We start from the raw sequence: 20,565 nt of genomic DNA on the forward strand, positions 1-20,565 counted from the left end.
AGAAAAGCTTCCTTCTATCTTTCTTTCATTTTGTATATTCTTCTTTTATCTCCAACAAATCTCGTATTGTGTTGGATCACTGTCTTAGGGCATGAGTTTCTCCTTAAGCTATTATATTGTGAATTTGAGGGAGAGATATAAGTTGGTAGATATGCTTCTTTGTGTATATGCTTATTTGTGTATTTGGTCTCAATGATAACTTTCTAGGTTGCAGCATAACTTTTAGGTTGCATACTAATGGTAATACCATATGAAATAATATCCATATTAAAACAAAATTACCTTATCTATTTTCTTTCCCTATCTTATATATAGAAAGTACCATTTTAAATATAATAATAATAATTAAAATAATAGACAATATCATTTTTGTAGCAAAAAAAATTAATACACAAGATGAAATTAAATAAAAACTGGTTAATGTTTATTTCATCATTATTATAATTTGATGAACAGCTAATCAAAAAGCATAAAATGATAAAATTCAACCCCACAAAACTTAAAATATCCCTAATTATTCAAACCCTAATCCTAAAAATTGAATTTTCCATCATAAGAATTTCCAAATTGCCAATTAGAAGCAGCAACATTGTCAAACTCCAATGTTTTTCCGTCACTAACAGTGACTTGGAAAGATAAACTTTGGCCTACCAAATTACTTCCAATCTGCCAATTTTGGCCCCGATTTCTGGACATTTGAAGCCATCCATTAGTTTTTGAACCTCTAATTTTGACATCAGTAACATCTCCAGCCCCTCCAACATTATACAATAACACAAGAATCCAGTAAGGATTACCCTTAATCTCAAATTTAACTCCACCTTTTTTCGAGCACGAAATTCTTCTATATTTGACGGGTATAATTCCAGCTTTGTAGTTAGCAAGTTTGGTGAACATAGGCATGGATAAATCAAAATGATGTTGGGGTGGATTGCACCAATTCTCATGTGGTTTTGAGTAATTTGGTGGACAAAAATTTGTGGCAGTAATTTTAATAGTCCCAGCATTATGTATGCACCATTTTGGATCATTTACACACACTATCTCAAAACAGGCTCCACAAGTTCCACCATTGTTGAAAAGTGCTGTGCTTAAGGCTGCTGTGTCTAATCCATATCCTTGTTTGAACAGATCTCCATACCCACAAGCTCCTTCTGCGAAAATGAAAAAATATATATAATTGCATTATAACAACTTCTACTGTAATGACTTGTTGACACTGAGTCGCAAAATAAGTCAGTAATTAATAACAAATTTCAGTATTTGATTCTTACTCATTGTTTCAGCTCCGGTCATGTCACCATAGAATGTTGCATGAGCATCATGCCATGGATCTGCTGATGTTTGAGTAATAATTGTACCCAAAAATGAAATTAAAAAAATGATTACAGGAAATTTCATGATGCTGGGAAGGTCTTGAGAATGGTGGAGATAGGTTTAGTTCTTGTTCTATGTATATAAACTTATAAAGCGTAATTAGTATGGAAATAAATCAAATACATTGAATCAGCAATTACTTCTGTAATTAATGGGCAAGATTTTCGAATTGGTATAATTTAATAATCAATTACTAAGATTTCTGCAATATATTTAAATTTAATCATCAATTACTAAGATTTCTGCAAGATTTCTGTTACCATTTCTAACATAAAAGCTAAGAAATCAGCTTTATTTTATGGAATTACGTAAATGGATTGTCTTAATACATATGTTTTTAATCTGACCCTCCTCAACGTATGAAATTGCACAAAATTAATGTAAGTGTAGAATTAGCCCTAACGTATGAAATTGCATAAAATTAATCCTAATGTTTTCAAGAACGATTTATTTGACTGTTATTTAACTGTCACGTCATACCTTACAAACAAGTTTGTCGAAATTGAAGCTGTTTCTTTGTCTTTAATGTAATTTTTTCTTTATTTAATGTAGATTCATTACACACAACTTAAAAAAAAATGTGTTAAGCCAAGGACAAATAATGTAATATTTTTAATAAAATAAAAAAAAAATCATTTGTAAGTTAAAACAGGCCACCATCTCTTTATATTACTTAGGGATAAGAGCCAAATGAAACTCTAACGGTTCAAAAGAAATACAGAATTAGCCCTAACATACGAAATTGTACAAATCTAACCCTAATGTTTTCAAGAATGATCAATTTTAACCATGTATTACTAAAATTTTGAAAAAACTGATTTAACTGTCACATCATACCTTCCAAATAAGTTTGTCGAAATTAAAGCAGATTCATACATTTTTGTTGGTTATTTGTAACTATATTAATAACATAGTAAATACTTTCCACAGTTTGACAAAAAAAAAATTGTTGTTAATATATATGTAACAAAGGCGATGTCCAAGATTGTGCCAACTATCGAGGAATCAAATTAATGAGTCACACTATGAAACTTTGAGAGCGAGTGATTGAACAAAGGCTAAGAAGGACGGTGAAGATCTTGGAAAACCAGTTTGACTTTATGCCGGAAAGATCAACTATGGAAGCTATCCATCTAATGAGACAATTAATGAAGCAATATCGAAATAAGAAGAAAGACTTGCATATGGTTTTCATTGAGTTGGAGAAAGCATATGATAAGGTACTAAGGGAAGCACTTTGGTGGGCCTTGATAAGGAAAGGCATTTCGCGGAAATATATTGACATCATAAAGGACATGTATGATGGAGTATGCACGAGTGTACGTACTAGTGTTGGGAAGACTGAAGAGTTCCCTATTACGATTAGAGTTCATCAATGTTCCACACTAAGCCCATTTCTTTTTGCCATCGTTATGGCTGAACTAACAAGTTCACTTCAATAAGGCATTTTGCAGATGATATTGTGTTGGTTGACGAGACGAAAGAAGGAGTGGAGAGGAAGTTGGAACTATGGAGACAAACTCTAGAATCTAGAGGCTTTAAGTTGAGCCGAAGTAAGACAGAATATTTGGAGTGTAAGTTTAGCGGCCATAGGAGTAGGGAGGCAAGGACAATCACCCTAGACGGGAGAGTTGTTCAGGCCTCATATTTCTTTCGTTATTTAGGATCTATTATCCAAACGGATGGAGAAGTAGATGGAGATGTTGCTCATAGGATTAAAGCTGGTTGGGCGAAGTGGAAGAGTGCTACGGGTTTCCTTTGTGATCCCGACATGCCTAATAGATTGAAGGGAAAATTCTACCGAACGTCAATTAGACCAGCATTGTTATATGGTACGGAGTGTTGGGCAGTGAAACATTGTCACATCCATAAGATGTCGGTGGCGGAGATGCGTATGTTGAGATGGATGTGTGGTCATACGAGAAAGGATCGGGTGAGCAATGAAATAAATAGGACAAAAGTAGGGGTCACATCTATTGAGAATAAAATGAGAGAAAATCGACTAAGGTGGTTTGGCCATGTGAAACGTAGAGCGCTTGATGCGCCGGTTAGGAGAACCGAAGAGTGGCAAAGGGATGTAGTGGTGAGGGGTAGGGGAAGACCTAAGCAAACTTGGAGGAGGGTGATCGAGAGTGATATGAGTTTACTGGGAATTGAGGAAAATATGGTAGTGGATAGGACAGAGTGGAGGGAGCGAATTTGTGTCGCTGACACGACTTGATTTCACGGTTTTATAAGATGGTTCATGTTAGCCGACCCCGAATCATTTCGGGACTAAGACTTTGTTGTTGTTGTTGTTGTATATATGTAACAAATATAGTTGTTAGCATTTTAATAGTATAATTTGTTAGTAATACACTAAATATCTTAGATAAAATTATTGTTTGTAGGTCTGAAGTGAGAGTTAAATAAATGTCAAACAAAGTGTTTTTATATCGTATTGCTAAAATTAATCTTACTTAAAAAAGTTGGGGTTAAATTTGCATCATTTCGTACACTAAAACTAATCTACACTTCCCTTGAAAAATTAGAGTAAAATTTATTCTATTACTTAGTATATCAACGTGATATATATATATATATATATATATATATATATATATATATATATATATATAACAATAAAATATTATGAATAATTTTCTTATTCCGTTTTAGTCGATTAGGCTCTAAATATTACATTATAAATCATATATATATATATATATATATATATATATATATATATATATATATATATATATATATATATATATATATATATATATATATAAGTGGAACTATCAAAACCACTCACCATATATCTACATCATAAAAAAAGTGTAATTAATTTATTAGTTCCTATATTTTGACAGAACACACTGTTTAGTCACTGTATTTTAAAAAACACATGGTAAGGCCCCTAACCTTTTTCTCAGTGAACTGTTTAGTCCTTTCGGCTGTTTATTAGATTTTTTACCGTTTATGGCTTCGGAAATGACTAAATTATCTTTTACTATTTACCTTCAAACTTCAGAAGAGGAAATCCAATTTAGAAGAAGAAGCTATTTGCATGGAGAACAATAAAAAGAACAGACCCAATGCTTACGAATTTGAACGATTAAGAAGAAAATCAAGAAGAACAACACTCAAAGTTGATTTCAGATGCATTAGAGTTTAAAGGAAAGGAAAATAAAGAAAAACAAGAACGCAAATCCAAATTGACTAATAGAATCTTCATGAGAGTCTAACGGCATAGACTAAATATTTCATCGAGAAAAACGTTAGAGACTAAACAGTTCACCGAGAAAAATGTTAGGGACTTTACCATGTGTTTTTTAAAATACAGGGACTAAACAATGTGTTTTATCAAAATATAGGGACTAATAAATTAATTAACCTAAAAAATCATTTATAAGAGTGTGCCACATTATCTAAATGATAACATGTCATTTTCATTAAAAAAAATATGTTTTAAATATATTAATTATTGCATTAGCATATGTCTTATTACTACTGTGTAGGAAAAAAACTTTTATCATTTCAGTATGATTATCTAGAGTCATTATGCATATGACAACACCAATGAATGGATGACGTTGATAAAGATTTAGAGATGCAATGGTTTTTATTAGATTATTCAGAGAATGAACTGATTTATTGAAGATTGTAAATCTTATTTAATGTTTTGGACTTGGATATGCAAAACAACCAAAGTAGCAAAGAAAGAATAGATAGAAAACAGAAAGAGAGAAAATATGTCACCTTGTTTACCCTTTGTCGTTTCTAGGTGTTTGTCTTTTGTATGTATAATTGACAGTTTGGATTTGTGTGTTATATAATTATTGCTGACACTACCTATTTTGTTTTGAAATAAAAGATAAATTTATGATGTTATACATTTAAAATCAACTTTAAACACTACAAGAAAACAGATTTATTGTGGGGAAAATTTTTCCCACAAAATATCAAAATTTCGCCACTAAAACCCTTTTGTGGCGAAAAATATTTCGCCACATAGTCGCCACTGTTAGAGCGACGTTAAAAGTAAGTTTGGCGAAAATTTAATTCGCCACAATAGATACACATCTGTGGGGAAATCACAGTTCGCCACAAAATGTATCCTTTTCTGTGGCGAACTCAAAATTCCCCACAAAATGTTTTTTTTTCTGTGGCGATTATTTATCCCCACTAATCTTACTACTGTTCTGTGGGGAAAAATTTATATCCCCACAAATTCACAAAAAAACTGTGGGGAGATATTAATATCCCCACAAATAATATGTAGATTTTTGTGGGGAAATTTTCCCCACAAATTCACAATTTTGGAAATATTTATATCCCAACAAATAATACGTAATATTTTTTAGTTTTAATTAATTTATTTTTTAGTTTTAATTAATTTATTTGGATTGAAGGGAACTCGATATATATAGAGTAAATAGTAAATCAATTTACACTCATTGTGAACTCAAATGGTGTAAAACTGAAATTCCATGTACAAGTAAGCTACAAGTGGTCTTCTAATAAAATAGATATTCAACTCCAAACAATTGAAATATTGTAGGCTACAAACCATAATACAAGTTCTTCACCTGGAGCTATTAACTAGAGAACAAAACGGTTAATTAAATTCATATAGTAAGCATAGACATTTTCTTTGAACTACACATTATATAACATAGTTTTGGTTGCAGAACAAGATTATTGCAAAAATCGAAGAAAAAGGTAGCAAACCAGCCAGAAAAGAGAGAATCAATATTATAGGCATTCAACTGTAAAATTAATTACCTCAATTTGATGATTTTAACTACAAGATCCTTCACGGACTCTGAAATTATTCGAAAGGTCCCTGCAAAGTGTGGAATCACTCTAAAACTATAAAATAATTATTGCAAAGTGTGGGATCATAAGGCACAAGAAATCAATTAAATAAATAATTAACCAATTAATGTTCATGTTAATGTACAAAATCGATTAGGAAAATTCAACAAAATTTGCTCAAAACTAGTCAACCTCTGTTTCTTGTTTCAAAATGCATACTCTTCCAGATTATATTTCAATGTAAACTAAACCAAAGAGAACATGGCATATTATAGTTCACTAGATGCAAATCAAAATTGACATATAATAAATAGACTGTACCAACCTAATCTTCAAAATCGACATCCAGTGAGGCACTTGTCATTTTCAACCATCTTTTCCTTTGGCTATCACCAGTTACGAAAACACTAAAACCTCCTTCAGTCCCACTTGGCTCAATAGCCAGAGATGAAATATCAGCTTATTCTATCACAAAGAGCTTCTTTTTCTATAAGAACCCGTCTAATGAGATAGTTTAAGGGCCTAGCGAGCCAATAAGAGAGAAAAAAGGATGCTAGAGGAACTGCCATAGATTTTGTACGAGGAAGAGGGAGCCGGAGAAGAAGGGCTATGGAGAACAAGAAGTTCTTAAGTTTAAGGATCCATTTCTACCAGGTGATGTCAAAACAGACTTATTCAAAAAGTTTAAGAATCTAAGAGAAGGTTGTTTTTATTTTGAAATCTCTATGAGAGAGTACATGGAGGAGTTTAACCTATCAACTCTATGATATAGAGTGTAGGAGGGAGACAAGAGGCAATATTAGCTTACTTTTTCTGAGCACAAATTGCATTTTCGTTTACTGGACAGTATAGAAGCAACATACTCTATTGCTTTGAGGGTCGAAGGACCTATTGGTTGGTTCAGCCAAGAAGCAGAAACCGAAGAAAGAAATGAAGGTAAGAGTCAAAATATACCATGGAGAAGAGTGTTAGACATCCCACATTGTTAAATGAGGAAGCTATATGTACTTTGATTAAGAGAGAAAAAGAAAAATTACCTAGTCGTCCTGAAGAATATATGAATGCCACAACAGCTAGTCGGTGAGCTGACAATATTGAATCACGGCCAGAGGAAACAGGAAAACCGCTTCAACTTCTCTACAGTGATAATAGTTTCTCCAACAACGAGAGAAGCTTCCTACCATGCTTATACTTAGAATATCCAAAATATGAAGGAAATTAAGCTCAAATCATATTAGGAAACCTTCAAGAGGCGAGACTGCAAAGCGCGATCAACGGAAAAGCCTTGCCAAGAAACCTCAAACTGATAAGCTGTTTTTGGAGGTGTGATTTTTTGCAGCTTCAGCTATAGCCCCGGAAGCTGCTCCAGATGCAAGCTCTTGTACAGAGGCCTTCAGCTCTTGCTTTACTGTTTTGTTATATCCCTACAAGAGTATAAGGACAGTGTGAGTACTAGATGGATTAACAGGTGTTGGGTAACCCATTGCTTCACACTTAAATGGTTCTGAGCGTGAAGAGTGTGTGTTAGGTACACATTGCTTAATTGCTTAATTCGGGAGCTATATAACTTCTTATGTATGCGAGGCATTCCTCCTCCTCTCAGCTACTTTTTGGCATGAGTTAGGCTTAAATTTACAAAAGTGAAGAGAAAGAAACTACAGAAATGTAAATCTTATAGTATAAATCCAGAAATCATAGTATTGCAAAATGATATTTTTATGATTGCCAGCAGCACCCTCACTTATAAGGTTGTTAGCAACTTTAAACACAGTAAATCTATTATAGTTACTACCTTATTCTTGCCTTTCTGAGTTGTGGATTCACTAGTCTTATGAGCAATCCTTGAGATAGAATTGACCTCATGTTTACTAATTTTTGTTTCTAAACCTCCTTTCCGTGTTTTCTCTACATATGTTCTTATTGACCCAGATGCCTTCTGAAGAATTTCCTGAAAGAACCAGTGACAATCACTACGAAAAAAGTGCCAGGGAATAAAAGTATAAAGAAAAGTTCATGGTGATTATAAGAAAAATTCTTACCTTCTCAAACAATGATTTGATCTCTGTATATTCTTCCTTGATTTCTTGGTTATTAGGTTCCAACCGCAAAGCAAACTCAGAATCTGCAATTAGCTACATTTTATTATGTCAGAAAGATCAAAGTTATTATGTGAATTAGAAACACTGCCTCTGCTAAATTATAGAGCATGCCGAGATATAGTTTGTTTTTATGAAAAATTGACAATAACATACACTGGATGGATTCTTTAAATTTTCTCATTTCTAGCAGTTGCTCGACATGAGTACGCGCCTTTATGTAGTTGTCATCCAGATTCAAGGCCTCTGTACAGTCTTCCTTAGCCTCGTAAAATCTAAGATGCATTTTTATTCATATTGAGAACTGACAATTTATGTCTAGAAGTTATAGCAATAAAAAGTTGAGAGCTTAGGATAAGCAATAATATACATTACATACATAAACAATCTCAAAAACTGACTTCCTAATTTTAAGATAAGCCATTGTTCTATTTGCATAAGCTACTGCAGTTGGTGACAAGGCTATGCTTCTTGAATAACATTCAATTGCTTCCTTAAATTTCTTCTGCTTAAAATACTTGTTACCCTGTAAAAAAAAGGTCTTGTATATGTCCAGAAAATTAACAGATTTGTAAAACTTAAACATACAATTATCTTTCCACGTAACCTAGCTAGCTCATCAACCAACAATAATCTTGTATGTTGTATAAATTTGCAGTTATGAAAATCCCATCGCCATGTGGCAAAAAGGTCCAGAATACAAGTTGAATTGAACCAAATGGTTTTACAAAGCATATTACCCATTAAGAATGAAATTTCCCATTTACAGCAAAGAGCCATGAGAGAGAGACAAATCATAATAAGAAAAGAGCTATGATTTATATAACTATGCCAAACATGAGATGGGAAGAGCTTCGGATAGACTGACTATTAAAAAGTAACTTTGCGTGTGCGAGTGTGAGATGTAGAGAGACAAACTTAGTAAGAGATAGATTCTTTCTCTCCATCCATATATTCAAATCATTACTGCTTCTATTGTGATTAATTTTCTATGCCATTTACAGCGTGTCAATTTTGGATCCTGTTTTTGGGAAAAATATTCAAACTTGGTTTGGAGCCTAACACTATATGATTAAATTACAGTGACAGATGTGAGTAAATAAGTGAAAGGCACTAGCTAATATCCTTTGGATGCTTATAGATTCACGGAACTACAAGTTGATCTCTAGTTAAAAAGGAATTGATAGATACCCTGCAAGCCAATCTCTGTAAAATGGAAGAATTTCATTAAAATTTGTGCTTTTCCTATTCAATTAAATTATGCGAGTAAAAGTTAAGTTCATAACCGAGGATACAAACTTCATTTGAGTGTGGATAAACAGAAGCTTCATTTGAGTGTGGATATCAAATGTCTACAACAAGTATGAAGGAATAATGCTTCATCATTTTCATTTTTGAATTGGGTAAAATTAACCTGATGTTCACAAAAAGCTACACCAATAGAAACTTGTTGTTTTGGGCTTCAAACAATTCATGGATGATGAAAGGCCAATTGAAATAGAGAAAGATAATTATGACAATAAAGAAAATAAAAATAAAAAACTTTCAAAGTCCATTTATGTCATTGACAGTAGAACAATAATTATAAGCTTCAACCTAAAGAAAAGAAATTGAAGCATAAGATAATGTTCTCATTAGGGCATAAATAAAGGATAAAAGAGGGTGATGAATAAGGCTTACTGTTAATAAGAGTAACATAGCATCAAATTAAAGGGATTCTGCGAGGAAAGAGTCAGCAATACCTCCTATCATCACCAATCTCCTACCTTCTTCTCTGGAGCTTTGCTGCTCATCCATCTCTCATCAATTTCTGCCAAAAAAAGATAAAAAAGCTTAAAGCTGGATGGATGTAAAAGCGAAAAAATTCAAAGCTTACCGCATTCTAGTAATACGCCTCCTCAATGGCCGCCACATGAGTTGCCAAGCTAACAGTTTCCACATGGCTTGAAGAACATCACTAGAAAAATGACAGCATTGGCACCCGTAGAGACGACATTGCAGAACAAGGTCGCAACTTACATGTTGTGATTTCCAGGATTTAGGTCGAATGCTTTATGGTGGTTCAAGGTGAAGCCATGAATTTCAATTCGTAAAGTTCATGACGGTGAAGCGATGAAGTGGGAATGAGGAAAGAAATTTCCTTCAACCCTTTACTGAAAATGATGGAGGGATTTCTCAAAAAAAAAAAAGGATGGAGGGAACCTTGAAAAAATTGGGGGGGGAAGAGGGGGTAAACCAAAAAAATTGGGGGAAAATATTTGGGGAAAAGAGAGCAAGATAAAATGTCTTAATTAAGAATAGAAATGAAATTTAATAAATTAGTAAAATTTAGAAGTAAATTAATAAAAATAGATACTAGTGACTAGTGAGAATAAAATTTAATATAAAATTGTCTTGGCACTCATACTTACTTTGAGTAAAATTATTAAGATTATGTATTTAATAAGAATATTTAAACAAATAATATTTAATTATTAGAAATATTTACTATAAAAACAAACAAAATAAGTAAATAAAAAGAAATATTTTTTATTTGAAAAGAATATATATGTATATTTTTAGAAAATATAATAAAATTTTAAGATATTCACAAACAATTTCAAAAATATATTTATATTGTTAATTAATAAAAAAATTAAATTAAATAATTTTATAAAATTTATTATAATATATATATAATAAAATTAATTATTATAAGTTTGGATTCAAGTTTTAAAAATAAATTATAGTTAATTTGTTTTAAAATTTTCTGTAATATAATAATATTTACTAATTATTTTGTTATATAATTTATCTCATTGTTCTGTTTGAGACTCGTCAGGCACCTTTTAGATGAATTCTATCTAATAAAAGTTTTCTACGTACACTAGAACTCGAAATCGAGATCTCTGGTTTAAGCGACTTGAGACCATTAACCAATAAAATCAACCTTAATTGGTATTTACTAATTATTTTAAATTTATAATAATAACAAAGTAAACAACCATACTTAAAAAAGTTATTAATTAAGACAAGTATCTTTAGTGGGGAATTTCTGAATTCCCCACTAATATTTTTGTATTTTGTGGAGAATTAAACTTTCCCCACTAAAGTATTATATTTTCAGTGGAAATATTGTAATCTCCCCATAAATATTTAAAATTTTGTGGCGAATTTTATACTCCACCACAAATATGTCAGACTTTGTGGCGAAATTTTGAACTCTCCATAAATATGTCTTATTTTGTAGCGAATTTATAAATCCCTACAAATTCATTACTTTTAGTGAGGAAAAGTATTTCCCCACAAGATTTTCTCCACAAAAAGTCAACTTTCTTGTAGTGAAAATATGTAAATAGAATCGAGGAATAGTGAAAGTATACATTTCATTATCTATTTAAATGATTTTAATTTTATCAAATATTCATTTTCAATCCCCACATTAGAATTTTGTTTTGTTTAGCCAGAAACTTTAGATTGGTTTTCTCTCTGAAGAGCAAAAACTGCTCTCTCTCTCTCAAAAAAAAAACTGCCTCCTTCCTTTCTTCTCTTCTTTTTCTAACTATTTTGTGTGATTTTGCAAGCCTTCTCTTTTGTGGATCTACGTTAAGGAGGAAGAAGGAAGTTCCGTCTTCCTCCTCTCGTCGAGTTAGGTTTACTGTATTGTTTTTTATTGTATTTTTTTTAGTTTGTGTTTATACATTTTGTTAGATCTCTTTATCCGTTTGAATTGTATCTACTCTCTATTATTATGTTTATACCAGTTTCGGATTTAGCAATAGCGGAAACGATTTATTTTATACGTGGATCAATATATCTGCGTGGTTGCAACAAAAGAAAGGACTCGGATCCGAATATTCAGAAGGGCCTAAATAATGAAGATTCGATTGCAGTTGCTTTTTTGCGGATTATGATTTCAATGAAGTATATGTGTTATTATTTTGTGTATGTTTTATAGTACCTTTAATGGATTTTATTGCTCTTTGTAGTCATTTTCGTCCCATTATGGATTTTGTAAGGTTTTTTACGTTTTCTGTTTCTTATTGTACTTGTTCTTTTCGTATCTAATGAAGATGGAGACAATTTCATAAAAAAAATCCCAACATTAGAGAAATATACAAGTATATAACTTTAAATAATATTTTTAAGATAATATTTTTATTAATCTCTCAAGCCTATGTAACATAAAAATATATTATAATAACCTCCACTTTATGTTTGAAACTTATAAAAATGTTTATATTTATATAAAACTAGCTAATATAATAAAATTTAGGTCATATAAAGAAATACAACCAACTTATTACTAAAAGAAATTATAATATTCATACTTTTATAAAAAAAATTATTTTTTTATCATATCTTTCATTGTTATTGTACAACACTATAAGTCCATTTAAATGTCTTGAGCAAAAATAAATTACATTATGGTATCTATAATATATTTTAGAGTTAGAAATTAACTAATTTTAAAACAAATGTTTCTGTAATATATACATAATTATTTTTAAAATGAATTCATTTGTTGTTATACTCTTTATCAATTTTGATGTTGACTCAGGAAAAAAAAACTCTATTTATTTTCCAGTTCATATAGCCATCAAATAAATTTGCTTATTACGATTAAGATAGATAATTTGTTGACATTTCATTGTATTTTAATTTATTGTTAGTTTTAAACTCTTCAAAATATTATTATTTAAAAAGTATTCAAATAGAAAAAAGTTGAAAATGTATCATAAACAATATTAAATAGTGATAATGCATTTTATTAAATTTGTTAAAGAAACTGTTGAAAATAGATGGATTAAAATTGTAATTAATAAGGACTGACTTTGTAAATTATGAGGACTGGATATAATTTGTGGAAATTTTTTACAGAATATAATGGTACATAACACTCTCTTTTTATTTCTTTATATTACTCACCAACACACACCAAAAATTACAAGAAAAAAATAACCAGCTCTAATTTATAGAGCATTATACACCATTTAAACCATACAATTGGTTGTGTATAAAACTTCCACGTCTTCACCTTTCATTTCCACAAAATTAGTCAATTCTTATAACTAGTCTACTGACATATGAATTTTTTATTATTTGTTATGCCATTGTGATTGTTGTATCAACAACAAATCACCAAAGTCACCCACGTGATCTCTGCTTTCATATTGATTTAATTTTGTTTTTTTTAATATAAAATTATGTTTATTATTTTAACATGCCCCCTTAAACTTAATTTTTCGTGACTCCCAGTTGAGCTCTTAAATGGCTGAACGTATCGTACTTCAGCGGCTTCGTGAAAATATCTGCAATCTGATCTTGTGTCTTCACGTACTTCAGTGTCACCTCCCTTTGCTCAATGCACTCGCGAATAAAATGATACCTTGTATCAATGTATTTACTCCGGTCATGGAACACTGGATTTTTAGCTAATGCCAATGCAGACTTGTTATCGACAAAAATCTTTGTTGGATCATTTTGACTCATTTGAAATTCTTTTAGCAATTTTCGGAGACGAATTAATTGCATGATAGACACATGAGGTTGCAGCAACATATTCAGCTTCACAGGTTGACAGCGTCACAATTGCCTGCTTCTTTGAACTCCATGTAAATGCAGTATCACCCAGAAAAAATACAAATCCAGTTGTACTTTTTCGGTCATCTTTGTCACCGGCCCAGTCACTATCACTGTACCCAACTAATTTGAAATCGTCAGTTTTTGAATAATGTAATCCCAAATTAGTTGTACCTTTCACGTAACGGAGAATTCTTTTTGCTGCATTCCAATGTGACACCGTTGGGGCTTCCATGTATCGACTTACTAAGGCGACTGCATGGAGAATATCTGGTCTCGTACATGTCAAGTATCTGAGACTTCCGACCAAGCTTCGGAATAATGTCGGGTTGACGCTGTCTCCACCTTCATCTTTTGTCAACTTGATTCCACATTCTACTGGCGTGCTGACGGAATTACAATTTTCCATATTGAACTTCTTTAATATCTCCTTTGCAAAACCACTTTGAGAAATAAAAATTCCGTTGTCATTCTGCTTCACTTCAATACCAAGATAATATGACATTAGACCAATGTCAGTCATCTCGAACTCACGAGCCATTGTCTTCTTGAACTCCTCAAACATCTTAGGATTGTTCCCTATAAAAATGAGATCATCCACATACAAACAAACAAGTAACATATCTCCATTTTTCACCTTTGCATACAGGGCATATTCATGTGGGCATTTGACAAAACCATTTTCTTGAAAATATTTGTCAATACGACTGTTCCAGGCTCGTGGTGCTTGCTTGAGATCGTAAAGTGCCTTTTTTAATTTTAGGACTTTATTTTCTTAACCTTTCACAACATACCCAGGTGGTTGCTGGATATAAATTTCCTCTTCCAGATATCCGTTGAGAAATGCAGATTTCACGTCCATTTGATGGATTCTCCACCCGTATTGAGCAGCTACAGAAATTACCAGTCTGATACTCTCCATTCTGGCAATAGGAGCAAAGACTTCATTGTAGTCTATTCCGGGTCGTTGACTGAACCCTTTCACCACTAATCTTGCTTTATGTCTGACAATTTCACCGTTTGCATCTTTCTTTACTTTGAACACCCATTTAACTCCAATGGGTTTTTGACCGGTCGGAAGTGATGTCAGCTCCCATGTTTTATTTTTCTCGATCGAATGAATCTCCTCTTCCATGGCTTTTTCTCCATTTTTCATCTTTCATTGCTTCTTCTGGATCTGTTGGTTCATCATTAACAAAATGACAATAAAGAGTTAATTCATCATCGAGATTTCTTGTTACATCATAGAGATCTTTAATAGGTATGAATTTTTTTGGCTTTCCGGGGGGATGTTCATCTAAACTGTCTTCATTACTCGAGGATGAACTCGAACTGGATGAGCTTGCTGATGTCGAACTGGTTGCTGGTGTTGTGGTTGGTTCTTCCTGATCATTGTCTTCATCCATGAACGGATAAAAACTGTAGTTGTTTTCTTTTTCACCGGTCCAGTGACTACACCATAGAATGCCTATTGCAATGATGCCGATTCGTTACGTTTGGCACCCAAAAATGTTGCAATATGGCCAAAAATGGGCTAATGCAACGATTTTGGTCAATATATTTTCGTTGGTTTATTCACGGTTGCCTTTCCGCTAAAAGGCAACGAAAATATTCCCTAATGCAACGACTAAGATATCGTTGCTTTTGTTTTCAGCCAGTGCAACGGTTGAAGGATACAATTAAAGGCAACGAAAAATGGATCCTAAAGCAACGATTTTACATTTATTAATTGTTGCTTTTAAGTAAAGGTAACACTATTTTAGACTGATGGCAACGATTTAATACCATTAGGTAACATTATTTCAGGGCCTTAAGCAACGACCTTTTATGGTAAAGGCAACGACTTTATTCGGGTAAGGCAACAATTATTTTTCTAAATCAACGATTTTTAGTTAACAAAAGCAACACAGTTTTATACTTCAGCAACGAATCTAATTTATAGCAACAATTTTTCTGTTCCAAATGCAATGGTTTGAATACAAAAGCAACAATTTTAGTTTACAGATGCAACAATATCCAAAGAAGAAAGCAACGATGTTTAGATGTTTTACTTACAATTGCAACGACACTTGTAATGTAAAGACAACGATGTTTGTAACATAAAGACAATGATGATATTTATAATCCAAAAGGCAATACCTATTTAAATAAACATCCACAAACAACAACAAAAAAAGTACCTAAATAATAAAATCCAAAAGTACCATCAAAAGAATAAATTAGTCATCATCTGAATGAACTTGTAGAAAAAACACCATCCAAATTAAGTGATGGTTCATAAAGCTCAACTTTTGTATAAGAAATTCAAGATGAGCTGATAGTTCATTCTTCAGTTCCTCTCTAATCTCGTTCTTCACTTCATCTCTAATTTTCTCTCTGATTTTCATTTTGAATTGCTCCATTGCATCTTTAGACATGGGGTCGATTGCATCTTCAGACCAACACCTGTCAAGTAAAAAGAGTTGTAGTAAATTCAGCATTATCACGTTTTAAACTTGATACCAAAGAAAGTAACAAGTTAATTACAATACCGAATGATATAGATACAACAGCAGGTCCTTCTGGTGTTTTATAAGTTGTGTCTTTCAAATATGACAAACTTGTGTTCGTTCATCATTACACCAATGCATGCTTGAAATTTTTCTCATCTATTTTTTTTTTGCAGTAGCAAGACATGTTTGTCCTGTCTGGAAGCAAGTTATAAAACCAATTGACAAAGATTTAGTAGCAATAAGATTAAACAAACTGAGAAGATATGATACATCAGTGGTGCCCTGAAATTGGCCTAAAAACCACTTGTTCCCTTAAACTTTAAGATGTCTCATTAGCCCCTAAACTTGTATTATGACAGAGTAAGAGGAGATATGCGCAACTTTTATGACTTCAACAATGTTTAGGGTGCAATAGATCACTTTTAAGTAAATTAAAGAGTCAATAGGTCATTTTAAGCAGTCCAAAGGCTTAATGAGACATCTTCAAAATTCAGGAGGTCCCGATGTAAGAAGAAGTGGTCATTCCCCTGTTAAAATATGCCGACTTTATATTCTTCAATTTCAGTCCTTTGCATGGAGTATTTTTTACTGCATGTAAAGTTGATTGCTAATTTTGATGTTACAAGTAAATGCATGAAGAGTAAGGCATGTGATGATATAATAAAAAGACACATTAAAATCAGAACCACTTCCACTTACAAGTAACTCTTTTTACTCTTCCACAATCCACAAAGTGAGAACATAGAGGAACTTAAGGTCCACTTGCAGGCGAGATTGATAGTTGATACAGTAGTTTGTTATCCAATACTTTTGCTAAACCTGCAAAGGATATTTAATTGCATCTTTGTGTTTTTGTTATTTTCCACCTTCCTTCAAAATTACTATTTTCATTCAGATACAAACTCTAGAATCTAGAGGCTTTAAGTTGAGCCGAAGTAAGACAGAATATTTGGAGTGTAAGTTTAGCGGCCATAGGAGTAGGGAGGCAGGGACAATCACCCTAGATGGGAGAGTTGTTCAGGCCTCAGATTGCTTCCGGTATTTAAGATCTATTATCCAAACGGATGGAGAAGTAGATGGAGATGTTGCTCATAGGATTAAAGCTGGTTGGTCGAAGTGGAAGAGTGCTACGGGTTTCCTTTGTGATCCCGGCATGCCTAATAGATTGAAGGGAAAATTCTACCGGACGGCAATTAGACCAGCATTGTTATATGGTACGGAGTGTTGGGCAGTGAAACACTGCCACATCCATAAGATGTCGGTGGCGGAGATGCGTATGTTGAGATGGATGTGTGGTCATACGAGAAAAGATCGGGTGAGTAATGAAATAATTAGGACAAAAGTAGGGGTCACATCTATTGAGAATAAAATGAGAGAAACCCGACTAAGGTGGTTTGGCCATGTGAGACGTAGAGCGCTTGATGCGCCGGTTAGGAGAACCGAAGAGTGGCAAAGGGATGTAGTGGTGAGGGGTAAGGGAAGACCTAAGCAAACTTGGAGGAGGGTGATCGAGAGTGATATGAGTTTACTGGGAATTGAGGAAAATATGGTAGTGGATAGGACGAAGTGGAGGGAGCGAATTTGTGTCGCAGACACGACTTGATTTCACGGTTATATATGATGGTTCATGTTAGTCGACCCCGAATCATTTCGGAACTAAGGCTTTGTTGTTGTTGTATTCAGATACTAAAATCATCTCCTACATCCAATGTTTTACCAAAGTACACATGTCATCAAGTTTCTCAGATTAAGTAACAATATGATAAGCTTTCATTTCACAAGTGTGTTTTAAGCCCAAGCATATTTTAGTATGGTTTGGGCCACAAAATGTATAAGTTTTCTTTATTACTCTTTATAGGTCAAAACAACCTCATTTTCACCTTAATTTCCCAAACCATTAGAGTTGGATATTTCACAGCCTTAGAAAATCTTTGTTATACTTTTACAAGTCAAAACAATGTTATTTAAACCTCAATTGGGAGCAAAAAGAATAAAATACCAAAATAAGTGAATTGATATGCTTATTAAATTATTAAATGTTACCCTGTACATTGATCTAGTTGAATTGGAACCATTTTGTTGATATTTAGTTATTTACAAGACATTAGGCAAATGGTGGAAAGAAAAGCAAATGAATTCTCTATAAAATGTTTAGCATGGGCTACAAAGAATTACCCGTTGCTTCCTTGCGAACTTGGGAAGTATGGGCCTCTCCAATATGTCAGATCAGCACTAGAAAACCCATTTTGCCAAATGCTTGAATCAGTATAATAACACATCACAGTGAGGTTTATATATATATATAGAGAGTAAACATTGGGTAAAGGTAGTTCTACCCATTTTCAAGAAGTATAGTAGAATTTTTAAGGGTTAAGGTGCAAAAATGCCCCTAACATTTTGGGTCCGGAGCAAAACGTCTAAAATGGTGCAATTTTACCCTTAATGTTGGAAGCCAAGAGCAATTTTACCTCTAATAAATTAGATCAATTTTAGACGCTGTTTTAAACACAGATATTTTTGTTTCTTATTCTGCACCAATTGCATAACCCAATTTTTAAATTATCTAGGATTAAATGCATGGTTGGTCACTGAATTTTCATGATTGTCTTAAAATGGTCACTTGATGCAGCAGAAATAAACAGACTTTCGTTCTAAACACTTGCTCGCGCACGAACAAAGCTTAAAACCGTCAACTATCGTTGAATCGCGCACGACTAACGAAAATTGGAAAAAAAGAGAATAAACTCTGAAATTCTTATTAATCAATAACTGCCTTACATAAGGTGGAGGTCGAGCCTTTATATAGGCTGACAAAATAAAACCTAATCGGAAACCTAAAAGGAAAAGGAAAACAATAAAATAAGAAAAGTGCGCTAAAACACAAAAAGGCCGATTTGAGGCCCTAAACGACCTCGGATGGCTAAAAAACACGTCCACCATTGGTCTATAGACCGATGGGTTTGATTCAATGGGCCGAATCCAACAAAATTAGGGTCCGAAATCGCTAAATTCCAACAACCCGTTTTATCTTCAAAATTTCAGTTTCGGGTCCGTTTTCTCCAAATAGTTTAAGGCCCGCTCCACTTCATCATCACTCAACTTCGATTTGTCTCAAAAAAAAAAAAATAAAGAACTTAATTAGTTGTGCTTCGTAACTTTTGACCCTCAATCTAATCCCATAAAATTTGCAAGGAACCAATTTGAAACTAAAATGCTGGTAAAACGACATTTTAGTTATGATATTCAAACTTTCTATGTAATTATTTTAGCATTTTGATCTAAATTGATTAAATTGATTGGTTTGATATATTACTCCTAAAATATAATATAATTTCTCAATTAACACATAATTAATTTAAAAATGATACGTGTTGATAAATATTATTTTCTTAAAAAGCAAGAAACACCTCATCTATGAAAATAAAGTAGAACTTACCAAAAACAAAGCCTTGATATGATTTCTAGTCAACTTGATCTCTGAATTTTCATCCTCCATAACGTCAAAAATAATGTCAAGAAAATCCTTAGCCTCATATTTCTCAACTTCATTTCTCAACTTTATATAGGCTGACAAAATAAAACCTAATCCGAAACCTAAAAGAAAAAGGAAAACAATAAAATAAGAAAAGTGCGCTAAAACACAAAAAGGCCGATTTGAGGCCCTAAACGACCTCGGATGGCTAAAAAACACGTCCACCATGGGTCCGTAGACCGATGGGTTTGATTCAATGGGCCGAATCCAACAAAATTAGGGTCCGAAATCGCTAAATTCCAACAACCCGTTTTATCTTCAAAATTTCAGTTTCGGGTCCGTTTTCTCCAAATAGTTTAAGGCCCGCTCCACTTCATCATTCTCCCCTGGGTGAATAGAATTCGCCCTCGAATTGTCATCATCAGAAGAATCGCTAGAAAACGGAATTAGGTGCTTCACATTAAAAACATCTGCGGTGCGAATATGACTAGGCAATTTCAACCGGTAAGCATTTGGGTTGATTTTCTCCACAATCTCCAAAGGCCCTATCTTCTTAGCAGACAGCTTGTTATAATCTCCCACGGAGTATCTTTCCTTAGTCAAAACAGCCCAAACAAAATCCCCAACTTCAAATTCTACGTGGCGGCGCTTCGTATCCGCATGTTTCTTGTAATTGCTTGCTGCCGTCACAAGATTATCATGAACTTGCTTATGTACTTCCACCAAGCTGTTCACAAAAGTTTCTGCCTTCCCATGCACGCGT

The 20,565-nt window shown here is 33.0% G+C and overlaps 1 protein-coding gene across 3 annotated transcripts; it reads right to left on the reverse strand.

Moving 5' to 3' along the window:
• Window positions 1–456: 456 nt before the first annotated feature.
• LOC136211122 (expansin-A23-like) lies at window positions 457–10,438 on the reverse strand. Of its 3 annotated transcripts, none has more exons than XM_066002669.1 (8): window positions 10,153–10,438; window positions 8,433–10,086; window positions 8,220–8,302; window positions 7,973–8,128; window positions 6,506–7,604; window positions 6,148–6,208; window positions 1,275–1,334; window positions 457–1,154 (listed from the first exon to the last, which is right to left on the reverse strand). In XM_066002669.1, exons 7-8 carry the CDS (start codon window positions 1,294–1,296, stop codon window positions 532–534), a joined length of 645 nt encoding a protein of 214 aa, XP_065858741.1. In that variant the 5' UTR covers window positions 1,297–1,334; window positions 6,148–6,208; window positions 6,506–7,604; window positions 7,973–8,128; window positions 8,220–8,302; window positions 8,433–10,086; window positions 10,153–10,438; the 3' UTR covers window positions 457–531. The 3 variants fall into 3 exon arrangements, with proteins under 3 accessions (XP_065858741.1, XP_065858742.1, XP_065858740.1); XM_066002670.1 differs by having other exon boundaries at window positions 8,220–8,312; XM_066002668.1 differs by lacking the exons at window positions 6,148–6,208; window positions 6,506–7,604; window positions 7,973–8,128; ... (1 more) ...; window positions 8,433–10,086; window positions 10,153–10,438 and having other exon boundaries at window positions 1,275–1,524.
• Window positions 10,439–20,565: the final 10,127 nt, after the last annotated feature.

This window comes from Euphorbia lathyris, chromosome 1 (assembly GCF_963576675.1).
Source record: "Euphorbia lathyris chromosome 1, ddEupLath1.1, whole genome shotgun sequence".
Classification (NCBI taxonomy): domain Eukaryota; kingdom Viridiplantae; phylum Streptophyta; class Magnoliopsida; order Malpighiales; family Euphorbiaceae; genus Euphorbia; species Euphorbia lathyris.

What these genes read in the sequence shown, in the direction of transcription:
- LOC136211122 (XM_066002668.1), bottom strand. Translation starts at nt 1,401, where the DNA reads ATGAAATTTCCTGTAATCATTTTTTTAATTTCATTTTTGGGTACAATT. An exon ending in GACCGGAGCTGAAACAATGA is followed by an intron (nt 1,155 to 1,274) that starts GTAAGAATCAAA and finishes TCATTTTCGCAG; the next exon opens with AAGGAGCTTGTGGGTATGGA.